Source organism: Panthera pardus, unplaced genomic scaffold, assembly GCF_024362965.1.
Source record: "Panthera pardus isolate Hobbes unplaced genomic scaffold, ASM2436296v1 HiC_scaffold_13, whole genome shotgun sequence".
Classification (NCBI taxonomy): domain Eukaryota; kingdom Metazoa; phylum Chordata; class Mammalia; order Carnivora; family Felidae; genus Panthera; species Panthera pardus.
This window is the reverse complement of record NW_026526688.1, coordinates 112,786,938-112,799,098: the sequence shown is the minus strand read 5'-3', so window position 1 is coordinate 112,799,098 and position 12,161 is coordinate 112,786,938. Positions and strand designations below refer to the sequence as shown.

Sequence of the window (12,161 nt, the reverse complement as noted above, 5' to 3'; positions counted from 1 at the left end):
GCGGGCGAGATCCCTTGGCGCCGGAGAGCCTCTCCGCCCGACCCTCCCATCGAGCACCCAGGAGGCTGCAGGCCACTGCCCAGCTCCGGGGTGCGTTGAGCTTGCACTTTACTGATAGCCAGACCCGGGTTTATAGGGAGGAAGGGAATGTCTGCCACAGTAGCTCGGTCTACGAGGAAGAAGCGAGATGAACACACCCTCCCCTGTTAAATATTGCAAGGTGACATAGGATCGCCTCCCACACTGGGATTTTCAAAAGGACTGGCGGAGGAAACAGTAAACAAGAAAGGCTCTTTCCCTATTGGAAGTTTTTTCTGGGGAAAGGCCCCCAAGGACTCTGCGGACCGAGGGGTTTTTAATCTGTGTCTCAACTCCAATCAACAGCTTCCTACTGAATTAGAACGGAGTGTGTCCAAAAGGCGTTTCCGTAAAACAGAAACTTAATAATGGCGTGGCTCCACTCGCTGGGGTTCATTCATTTTTATTACCGTTTTCATTGTCCCCTCCCCCCCGTCGCCCCCGCCTCTTAATGAAACCGGAAAGGGATCCGCGCCGGGAAAGGGGTCCAGGAAAGGAGAAATCCGGCCAGGGAGCAGTAGAGAGTAGGGCAGTGAAGTAGGAGGTCTGCAAGGAGAAAAGAAGGACACGAGGGATGGGGAGAGGGCGAGGACTAGAGCGCGCAGGCGAGAGAGGGTTAAACGGAGCAGGAGATCGGGTCCTTCCTTCACTGCCTTTCACACTCAGCTTGCTGGAGGCCAAGCGAGAAAATCCAAAGCTAGGTGAAAACCAGAAGGTTGCACAGGTAGGGAATCTGGACTGTGGCATCTCTCCCGCCTTCCCAGTCGCGCAGACATCTACTCTATACACATACATGTATGATCTACGTTATATAATCTGTTAAAGATGTATGTGTAGCCACGGTTCACACAGGGGCACTCACAGACCCACGCGCTTCATGCAGCCCCAGTGGCTCCTGCACCCGGGAGACCGGAGAACTCAGCCACCACCTCTCTGCTGCCCGCGATTCATCGCTCCATTCACGCCCCGGACAGAAAATACCGACATTAAGGCACACAGCGGGGACGCGCAGGGCTCCCGGGAAGAGTATCACGCGAAAGCATCACCTACCAGTTTTCCTGCATCCACTGGATGGCTTCATTCTCGTTGAACTGCTTTTCGAATTCATATTCTTGTAAAGTCAACACTGACATGTTCATTGGGGCTGATCTTCGGAGTCGCTACGTGCTCTCTACACAAAATAAAATAATCTGTAAAGCGCTTGATTTCGAGTGCTCTCCTGTGGATTTTCCCCACCCCCCCCCCCTAGGTTTTCCCCTCGCCGCTGGGTCTCCGGCGGCCGGCCTCTCTCAGCCTCTCTCAGCTACATCCAGGGTTGAGCATTGCCTGTGCCACGGCTCCCAGCTCCTAGCTCTGGGGTTCTCCTCCTCCCGGCGTCCGCATCCACCGTCGGAGGAAATGAATGCCTTGCGGTCTTAGTGCCCGCACGTTTGTCCATCACCCTTTCTACTTGTCTACAGGGAAATCTCCTCCCCCTCGTGCGATCGGAAAATTAACCCTTAGCGAGAGAGAGCGAGACCTCTCGCCCTGAGGGGGCGTTTTGCTGACGCGAAGGTGACTAGGGGCGTGGAGGAAGGGCGCCGAGGAGGAAGTCGCCTCGAGGTCATCCACAATTCCCAATCCCAACCTCGTGGGCAGCCTAGCCTGGCCTTTGAGTGTAGTTTCCGCGTGCGGGGCGCAGCCCCTAGGCGCGCGGACCCGCGAGTTTGGCTACTAGATGAGAAAGAAATAGTAAAACCTGCCGGCTGTCTCGCCAGCAGAACTCCAGGCAGGTTTGCGCTGAGATCACACGTGAAAGGAATGCGCTTCCCACCTCCTTGCTCCTGCCGTACTCTCGGGGTCCCCCACCCGCGGCTTTGACTCACCTAAACCCGCGGCGCGGCAGCCCGCAGAGCTCTGCTCAATCACCAGCGGGCTGGGGATGCGGAGGATGAAGGGGTGGAAAGTGGAGAGTGACTAGTAGCCGGAAGAGGGAGAGAGGATAAGTGCAAGAGTTAGGTTCGGGGAGAGGTACAGTTAATGAACTGAGACAAAGGGGGTAAGGAAGTTAGCAGATCTACTGGTCCAATGCAAAAACTTCATTTGTATGCCTGAGAAATTTCGTTTTATACAGATGCAACAGAATCGTGTTGAGGGGAAGGCCAAGTGTAATGTTGACCCCCTACTGAACCCCCAGTCTCACAGCCATGTCCTAAACTCAGCGTCTATCTACATCCCCTCTTTCTTTTCAGAAGGAAAAGGATTTTCTACTCAGTCCATCCCTCCACTTATTCTCCACAAGTTTGGAAAAATGAGACATATGAGACATGGAGGTATCTAATAATTAATCTATGAATGTAATTGTAAGCTTAAAATACAATAAGGAACCTATGCTTTAAAAATTAGTTGGACATTAGGACCAAGAAGAAAATTCCCTTCTTCTGGTGCACAATTTCCCCACCACACCTCTAGGCTAAGGAGAGGGTATTTTCATTCAAAGTCAGGTTGCTTGGAATGTCTGAAAAGTGGGAACTGGGAGAAATATCTCTAAAAGAGCAAAAGGTATAATAAGAAATTAAGGAAAGCGTTGTAAAAATCCAGTACAATTGGGGCACCTGGGTGGCTCAGTCCGTTCAGCATTTGACTTCAGCTCAGGTCATGATCTCACAGTTCATGAGTTCGAGCCCTACTTTGGGCTCTGTGCTGACAGCTCAGAGCCTGGAGCCTGCTTCAGATTCTGTGTCTCCCTCTCTCTGCCTCTCCCCCACTCGTACTCTCTCTCTCTCAAAAATAAATAAAACATTTTTTTAAAAAAAGGATAAAAATCCAGTACAATATTATGTAAATCAAAGAGCTAGACTGGTTGATTAGCAAATTAATTTATAAGTTGATCCTCCCATAGATTTCATGTATAGACTTTCCTCATATCTCCATTTAAGAGTTGTCATTCCAGATACTTCTGCAGTATAAGTCAGAGTGAATTTAGAAATAAAGCCCAGGGGGCACTTGTGTGATTCCGTTGTGCTTGGGACTTGGGCTAAGGTCGGGACCTTCCTGAGTTCAAGCTCCACACCATGCTCACTGCTGTCAGGGAGAACCCAGCTTGGGATCCTCTGTCCCCCTCTCTCTGCTTCCCCCCCGCCCCCGCCCCCGCCCCAGCTTGTGCTCTCTCAAACACAAATAAAACTTTAAAAATAAATAAATAAAAATAAAGCCGAGGCCAAAAAGCTTGGCGACATTGACCTAGAAGATGGGTGAGAGATAAAGATTTTACTAGTACCTGGGACTGTGAGCAATCAATAAATATTTGTAAGGTGAATCAATTGTTGATTAAATAAATGAAAAAAAGGAGGGAAGTGAGAAAGGAATCAAATTCCAGAAACGTTTTATTGCATATTGCAAGGATAAGTCTTTTTTGTCTTAAAAAGATTGACTTTTCAAGTTCCATACTCTTACTAGTCATGACATCAATTTCCAACCAGTATGAAAAATTCTCATTTACTATCTTACTTAAATAACAGTTTTTATCGCCTGTTTATTTTTCAAAGATGGATATGAGGTTATGTTAGAAACAAATATCTGATTTGTTCTTAACAGTGTCTAAAGAAAAATTACTCCAAAAAAGGAGATAGCTCCCCATTTTTTACCTTTAAAATGGACAATTAGAAAAAATGGTAAATGCTCGATAGTACTAAGTGCTCTTCCAGGGTTTTCAGGCACTGTCAGTGACAGTAAAAACTGGTGACTCTTTCTGGAAAGCAATTTGGCCACCTCTCTGATCATTTTAAACCCATTTATCCTCTGACCGTTTATTCACCGGATATTCCTCGAGACTGCGCTCTTCTGAGCTCTTGAGACTCAGTGGAGAAGAAAAGAGATAGGGCTCTTGCTCTTTTGGAGCTCACATTTCAGAGGGGAAGACAGAACAATTTCATGTAGAGTGAAGTGCTAAGATGAAAATAAATCAGTATGATGTGAAGGGGTGGAAATGCTCATTTAAGCTCTTTAGGCCTCACAGAGGAGGTGCCTTTGAATTGAAACCAAAATGACAGAGGCAGCCACCTCTCACAGCAGGTTGGAAGAAGCAAGAGCAAGTACAAAGGACCTGGGGTAAGGAATGAGTGTGCAGGTTTAAGGGCAAAAGGCTGGTGTATCTCCAGGTTATAAATTAAGAGTAACTGCCAGGCTAAAGAGACAGACACTCCAAGTCTGGAAAACCTGGTAAATCAAGATAAGATAATCTGGTTTAGATTCCACCTGCAGTGGACAGGGGAGTATTATAGGGTTATTACCTGGGGAATCTTGCATGATAATTCCTAGTATTTCTGCAACTAGGAACTTAGTCTGAAATACACTTGCAAAAATATTCTAGATGTATGTGTGAGATATTATTCAGCACCGTAATAACAAAACACTGGAAATAATGGGGGTTGCTTAACTAAATGATGGCGTATCCTTATAATGGTATATTGTAAAGCTTTTTTTTTTAAAAAGGAATGGTTCTGTAGGTTGTAATATTGAAAGATTCCAGATTATCTTTAAGAAAAATAAAAAAGCAAGGCAGCACATCATGTATAGTGTTACACTGAGAAAAACATCTACAATTGCATGGTTTTTGTTTGTTTGTTTGTTTGTTGTTTTTTTCTGGAAAGACAAACAAGAATTTGTTGGTGATGTATGTTTGGAGGAAGACCTGGAAGCAAAATAAGGAAAGTTCTAAAAGGTGCCTGGGTGGCTCAGTCAGGTGAGTCCACCTTCAGCTCAGATCATGATCTCACGGTTGGTTCATGGGTTCAAGCTCTACATCAGACTCTATGCTGACAGCTTGGAGCCTGGAGCCGGCTTCAGATTCTTTGTCTCCCTCTCTCTTTGCTCCTCCCCTGCTTCTCTCTCTCTCTCTCTGTCTCAAAAATAAATAAACATTAAAAAAAAAAAAAGAGTTTCTACTTACTATTTATACTGTTTATTTTTCTGAAATATTTGAGCTTTCTTATGATGTGTTTGTATTTCATTAAAAAGATAGCCAGTAGGAATTAGCGGAGTAGTGAGATAATGGGTCATTTTTCTTTTTTTGATTTTCTATATTGAAAACTTTAATATGTAGCATAATATTAGACATAAAACATTTTAGATGGTGACTTTTCTAGGCTTATTTTAGGGGCTATTGAAGGTTGGGAAAGATGGAGGGGAAGGTTGGGAGGGTGCCCAGCAACACCACCAGGAATTTTTATGAAAAGATTTATTGTGTGTGTTCTAACCCATAACCAGATAGGTAATTAACATTGAATGTAAATAACTGAGGCTCAAAAAGTAGCAGTTAATTGATATTTAGTAGTGAAAGTTTAAACAGTAGGCCAGAGAGTAAGGAATATTTGAAAGATGGAAATTTATTGCAAAAACAACTTAATTACTGAACAAAAGATCTGAATTTTAGTGTTGACTTTATTCCAGACCTAGCTATCTGATCTTGGAAAAGTAAGGCTGTCCTTTAATTTCCTTTCCTCTATATAAAATAACAGTACTAGCCTGGATAATCTTTTTTTTAAAATTTTTTTTTTTTAACGTTTATTTATTTTTGAGACAGAGAGAGATAGAGCATGAATGGGGGAGGGGCAGAGAGAGAGGGAGACACAGAATCGGAAGCAGGCTCCAGGCTCTGAGCCATCAGCCCAGAGCCAGATGTGGGACTCGAACTCACGGACCATGAGATCGTGACCTGAGCCAAAGTCGGATGCTTAACCAACTGAGCCACCCAGGCGCCCCTAGCCTGGATAATCTTGATACCAGCTCAAAATTTCTCTGGCACAGAAATATGTTAAAACATACACACCATTTCTGGGCTTTTCTTATAATATTAACCTGCTTTTCCAGAACTCTATTCCATAGGCAGAATTTACTCAATCTGAACCATTTGAGATCCTCTGAGCATCTTACATTTGGGCTCTTTTTCTCCCATTATTCCCTCTGCTCAGAATACCTTTCCATCACAACTCCCCATTTCTTTAGACACTCACAACTCTTTAGACACTCACAAGCTACTCCATACTCAAGGCCTTTCTTGTTCACAGAGATTATCTCTCTGTCTCTTGCCTCTTATGCTTTTGAAGCTCTTGTTAGCACAGCTCTTAAGGTCCTGCTTGATCCATCCACTTCCATGTGGGAGATTATAAATTTCCTTAAGGGCAGGGGCAATTTTTTTTTATTGTATTAGTTTCCTAGAACCGCTGTAATAAATGACCACAAACCACCACATCATCCAGACTTGTGTAGCTCTGTTTATTGGAGATGTTTTCAAAAAGATGGACGGCACATGGTTTTGTGAAAGAGAAATGCTTTTTGTGTTCTTAATATTGCAAATTTAAAAACTCATCCATAAACTGATACCTGCCCTAGAGGAGAAAAATCGTTATTTGGTTTCTCAACATTCTCACTTTAGACCTCTCTGAAAATTCTAAATTCTAGAAAGATTTTTGTTTTCCTCAAAGACATAATTTATTTTACACACCAAAGAGGCCAAGGAACTTTGAACCAACCCTCAACCCCTTCCTGAGCAAAATCTGACAGAACAGAGATGACTCTCCACCTCCTTATGAGATTTTTGGTTGGAACACTGATGTTGAGACCCAGGCCTTCCTTCAAGACTGTGGCAGGACTAAGTCCCCTCCCAGGCAGTGGGAGGGACAAGCTGAGCCAGGCATCTACCCTCTGATCCTGTCACCCACTGCTCTCCAGTGATATAATGGGACACCCAGGGTTGTATCCCCAATCTCTCTCTCAGAAATCTGAATATCTCCTTCCCTTGACCTTGCGTTTTGGGGTAGGCCTAGGTTACCTCAGACTCTTTTCCAAATAGACATGTTTTTTGTTTTTGTTTTTGTTTTTAATTTGAGAGAGAAAGAGAGAGAGAGAGAGAGAGCAAATAGACCTGTCTTAAAAGATCTCACCATACTGACAAATGCTCCTTATTGATCTTGGAGGGAATTGAGGTAAATATAAAAGACATCAATTATTCTATGTAAATAAGAGAAGTGCAGATAATTAGGTCAAAATAGAGTCACACTCCAAAATGAATACCTATGAAAGTTTAATTAAATGAGCAGGGAGCACAGCAGTGCATGAGGAAGAAATCTGACTTAAGAAAATGTAGTAAGAGAATGTGACGGGTGCTCAAAAGTCCAGTTTTACCCCGGGGGTTTGCACAACACTGTCAGCATGTGCCTTCCACACTGAAGACTGTTTCTGCCTGGAAACATGTGAGTTTGCAAACCAAGACCCTTAACTTTGGTAGTGAGTAGCAGAGGGCAAGGAAGCTCCAGGGAAGGAGTTTGTCTTGGCCTTTGGAGACTCAGGGCCTTTCCTCTCTGGGGAAGATCAGTGGCATGATGGGTTTCTACCTCTCTTGTGCTTTCCTTATGTCAGATGTATTCTGATACACTTCCCCTATATACATTCAATACACAGAATTATTCTGTAGTACAAAAATGTATCTGATATATAAATCAAAACCTAAAGAACACTATTTTTAAAAAAAAGATTTTCTTTAACGTTTATTTATTTTTGAGACAGAGGGAGACAAAGCATGAACGGGGGAGGGTCTGGGAGAGGGAGACACAGAATCTGAAACAGGCTCCAGGCTCTGAGCTGTCAGCACAGAGCCTGACACGGGGCTCGAACTCACGGATCGCGAGATCATGACCTGAGCCGAAGCCGGCCGCTTAACCGACTGAGCCACCCAGGCACCCCCGAAGAACACTATTTGATAATGAAAGCAGATTTCTCATTATTGCTATTAAGGCCATAGCGCCCCTGGAGGAAAATTGGGCAACCTGCACGTGAAGGGAAACCTTTAACTTTTACAATATTATTATTATAATCTTTCTCTCTCTCTCTCTCTCTCTTTAAAGTTTATTTATTTTGAGAGAGAGAGAGAGAGAGAGAGAGAGAGAGAGGCAGGGAGAGAGGGAGAGAGAGAATCTCAAGCAAGCTCCATGTCATCAGCACAGAACTCAACGCGGTGCTCCAACCCACGAACTGTGAGATCACAATCTGAGCGGAAATCAAGAGTTGGACCCTCAACCAACTGAGCCACCCAGGCACCCCGATCTTTCTCTCTCTCTATCTCAATATATGTATTAATGACCTTGCTGTTAGGAATTTTCACGTACTCCTCATTATATGTGTTAATAGAAACAGAGAAGATGCATGGAAAGCATCTAATGATGAATAAACTTCTTTGAATTCCCAAGAAATACCCAGACCCTTTCCTGCTATCTCTCTGGTTCAAACTACACAGGAGGCCTCAAGAAAGGCGAGGATCTCAGTGGGTCTCTTTCCCACCATGATCCAACCTTCACCTGTTGGATGCATCGCAGCAGGGCAGTAGACAGTGCCTGGGCCTTTGGACAAGCAGGGAGGTTACGTTCATGTAAGTTTTAGGACGGCCTTTCACTGCTTTTGGGATTTGGGCTAAGGCTTATAACAGTGAGTACCAATTAAACTCCTAAAGGCTTATCTTTGTAGTCTGTTTCAGGCCAGCTAATCTACAGGGGGTAAAAATACCTCAGTGTTTTTCTTCTGTGGGACCTCCGAAGAATATTTGCATTTGGTTTCGGTATGAAGAATAACTTTGTCATCTTAAGTAATTGACCTATTAGAAAGAATCCTGTGTATCATATCTTCACCGTTAGAACACTTGGAGGCAAATCTGGGACTTGCCCCAGTAGCAAGTATTTAGCTTAATATAATACATGTTTTTAATCTCATTCCTCTCTCCTTATAATTTTACCTTTATTTTTTTCTTTTACTTGTTTTTATGATCTTGAGGTATTTATGCATCCTTTTGCTGTATTTTATATACAGCAGAGTAGGAAACAAATGGAAACATGTCAGAAAAGATAGAAGGGAGAAAGAAAGGGTAGGAGGGAGGTTGAGAGGGAGAGAGACCTACCAGTCTCAAATGAAGGCAGACAAGACCTGGCAAGAGGAGTCATTTCAGCTGCTTGTCTGAGAGAGGACACCTTGAAAGGGGAAACATGTGGCATGGTGGAAAAAGTGTGAGACTGTTGTCAGAAGGCCTGAGGTCTTTTCTAGCCTTGCCATTAACTTCCCGGGTAATCCTGGCAAAGCCCTTCACCTTTCTGGCCCTCAGTTTCTTCCTCTGTGAAATGAGGACATTGGACAATGTGATCAGTAAAGTCCCCTCCAGTTCTAATGTTTTATGGTTCTTAGCAGGTGAAGGAGGAAGGGAGGATGACTTTGCAAACTGACCACCCTGAAGACTGCTCTGCTAGTCCTCGCCTCACCAGCTATGGTTCATGTGCTCTGGGGGTGGCAGGCAATCACAGCAGGAGATTCTCCTCAACCAATTCAACTTCGACCTAGAGTCTTTCTCAATCAGACTGCATAGAAAACTCTTGTACTTACTCAACCACATTGAGAGAAATCTTTGAAAGAGATTGGATTTAGGTTGGAAAATAAGATGACCGAGATAAAAAGGCCAGCCAGAAAATAACAGCATTTCCAAATTGTCAAGCTGAGTAAGATAATTCCCAAAATGTAGGTTTTCCAAGATCACGCTGATTTATGTATATCTGACTCTTTGTTTGAAGTCTTATACTTTAGGTTTTTGAAGCTGTGAACCATTTTTTTCATTTTTTTCTTATTAATACTATAGAATTCTGGTTATAAAGTCTAATGACTTATGGGGTGTCATGAATTTGCATGCACTTTCTAATCCTTTTGAGTTTTCAAAATTGATTTTTCAATCAGGAGGTAGAGAAAGAAAAAAATGGGATTATTGGTGGTAAGAAAATGGGGGGATCAGACCTGAGTTACAGATGCCACATTGACTTGAAAAGGGATTTGGAAGTAAGCAACACTGAAAGAAAGACTTTCCAAAGCCAAAGAAAGATTTGGGAAGATAAGAAAATCAGCGACATGAAGGACTTAGTTTGTAGTATCAGTAGGAAAAATTTCAGAAAAACAGAGCCTATTGTCTTATTTTTTCCTATGTTGACATTGACATTTCCTGTTTTTTGCTGCTCCCCTTCTGGGAGCATGTCACTGCTCTTTGGGGAAACTTTGGGAAACTTCTTAATTTCACATGGACCCTGTCAATCATGGGGCAGGCTATCCTCTCTCCCCCCTCTCCTCAACTACAGGGATAGAGTGAACATTTGAGGCTAGGGGATCATAGCATTCCAGTCCCTGGGCCTAGTTATTGTTCCAGATGTAGACACATGGCTCAAGTGGAAACAATCAAAGCTTTCTTTAGGGTCACACCGTAAACCCAATTCAATGAGCTATCTTTGGGACTTGAGCTATCTTTGGGACTCTTCCTCAGAGAGAAGTTCAAAATGACCTAACCCTGCTGACCTGTATATTATGGTGGCCATTTCTGTTAGATATACAGCCACTCACTCATGGTCTATGAAGAGTTCCAAGCTGAGTTAAATCGTGATGCCACAGCTTTCAAGTCAGGCTAAAGGGCTTCTGATATGTCTCTTGGTGGATCACTCAGGATTTCTTACACCTTAGGAGAATTTCCAGAATGGAGAAAGGATCAGGTGTAGTAGGGATCAGAGAAAAAGTAAAGGTGAAAGAATTCGTGTCTGTGAGACACAGTGAAAAGAGAAATTGTTACCAAATGCAAAATAAACTTCTTTAAAATATTGATAATCAAATTCTGGACTGCCAGTCAGTTAAGAGTGATACCTTCAACTGCTCCTAAGATTCTCTCCAGGGTACCTGAGTATGAAGTTATTGTCACAAATCCATAGGTGGATCAAGAAATCCTCTCACGACCAATAGTGGATAAAGTGAGAGAGAGACTAACAGAATCAAGGAAGTCGCAGCTGGAACTTGACTAAGCCTGAGCCACTGACAAGGGAAATGGCCCGTTTCCCAAGGGAGAGCTTTGGTTTGCCTCTCTCCGTCTCCATTCCTCTGACTTCTCCTTAGTTGAACTATCACCTTTTCCTAGATCATTCCCTCAAAGATCTGCTATGTTGAAAGACATGAAGGATATAGATTCATCTAATGACAGAAGAATCTGCTGTGAAAATGTTTCATATTGTGAAATGACAAATTAAATTATATGATGTAAATTTCCCCTGCACTGTTATTTCTATTTTAAAATATATAGTCTGGGGGCACCTGGTTTGCTCAGTCGGTTAAGCGTCCAGCTTCGGTTCAGGTCATGATCTCACGGTTCATGAGTTCAAGCCTCAGGTCTGGCTCTGTGCTGACAGCTCAGAGCTTGGAGTTTACTTTGGATTCTATGTCTCCCTCTCTCTCTGCCCCTCCCCTGCTCATGCTCTCTTTCTCAAATATAAATAAAAATTCAAAAAATTAAGATAAGATAAAATAAAATAAAGTAAAATAAAGTAAAATAAAATAAAATAAAATAAAATAAAATAAAATAAAATATATAATCCAGGGGAGGGCCTAGGTGGCTCAGTTGGTAAAGCATCCAACTCTTGATTTTGACCCAAGTCATGATCTCACGGTTCGTGGGTTCAAGCCCCGTGTCCAGTTCTGTGCTGACATTGCCCAGCAGTTGAACCTCCGGAAGAGGTAAGATGAGTTGACATTTGAAAGACAAGCAGGACGGCTAGGTCAGAAATCCCTTGATGGGGAGGGATGTGGTGCTATGGAAAGAGCATGATCTTTAGCTTCAGGCTTTATCCTGGTGGCACCACTTTCTGATAGGGTTTCTTCACAAAGAGGAAGATAGTCATCTCCACAAAAACAGTAGGTTACTATTTCCCAGACTTGAGTTTGGTGCTCTGCATGCATGGTCTTTTTTAATCCTCACAAGAGCCTTGTGGCCTGGATTCTGTTAGCATATTCCCTATTTACATATAGGGAGCAGCAAGAGATAAGACATCATCTCATGCTTCTGTAGTTAGGGGAGAAATTGGGATGAGGAACACAAGTGGTCTGTGTTAAGAAACAATGGTCTTAACCAACACACAATGCTATCTCTTTTTACCTCTGTGTCCTTCTCTGAAAATGAGGATGAAATACAGCAAGAGGCTTCTATGGACAATATGTTATATGGTTAACATACCAACAGGGACAATAGCAGGTAAAATGTTGATACT

At 43.1% G+C, this 12,161-nt stretch overlaps 1 protein-coding gene across 6 annotated transcripts in view; it reads right to left on the bottom strand.

Moving 5' to 3' along the window:
* ELOVL6 (ELOVL fatty acid elongase 6) overlaps positions 1-2,069 on the bottom strand; it is a 145,553-nt gene extending 143,484 nt beyond the window's left edge. The window contains exons 1-2 of one of the 6 annotated variants that reach the window (XM_053901355.1): positions 1,944-2,069; positions 1,129-1,249 (exon numbers count right to left, since the gene is read on the bottom strand). In XM_053901355.1, the coding sequence (XP_053757330.1) occupies positions 1,129-1,217 (89 nt within the window). In that variant the 5' untranslated portion in view covers positions 1,218-1,249; positions 1,944-2,069. Of the gene's footprint in view, positions 1-1,128; positions 1,327-1,404; positions 1,574-1,597; positions 1,766-1,943 lie in introns of those variants that run through there. The other 5 variants (XM_053901356.1, XM_053901357.1, XM_019417627.2 and 2 more) reach the window with 5 other exon arrangements.
* Between the last annotated feature and the right edge of the window lie 10,092 nt (positions 2,070-12,161).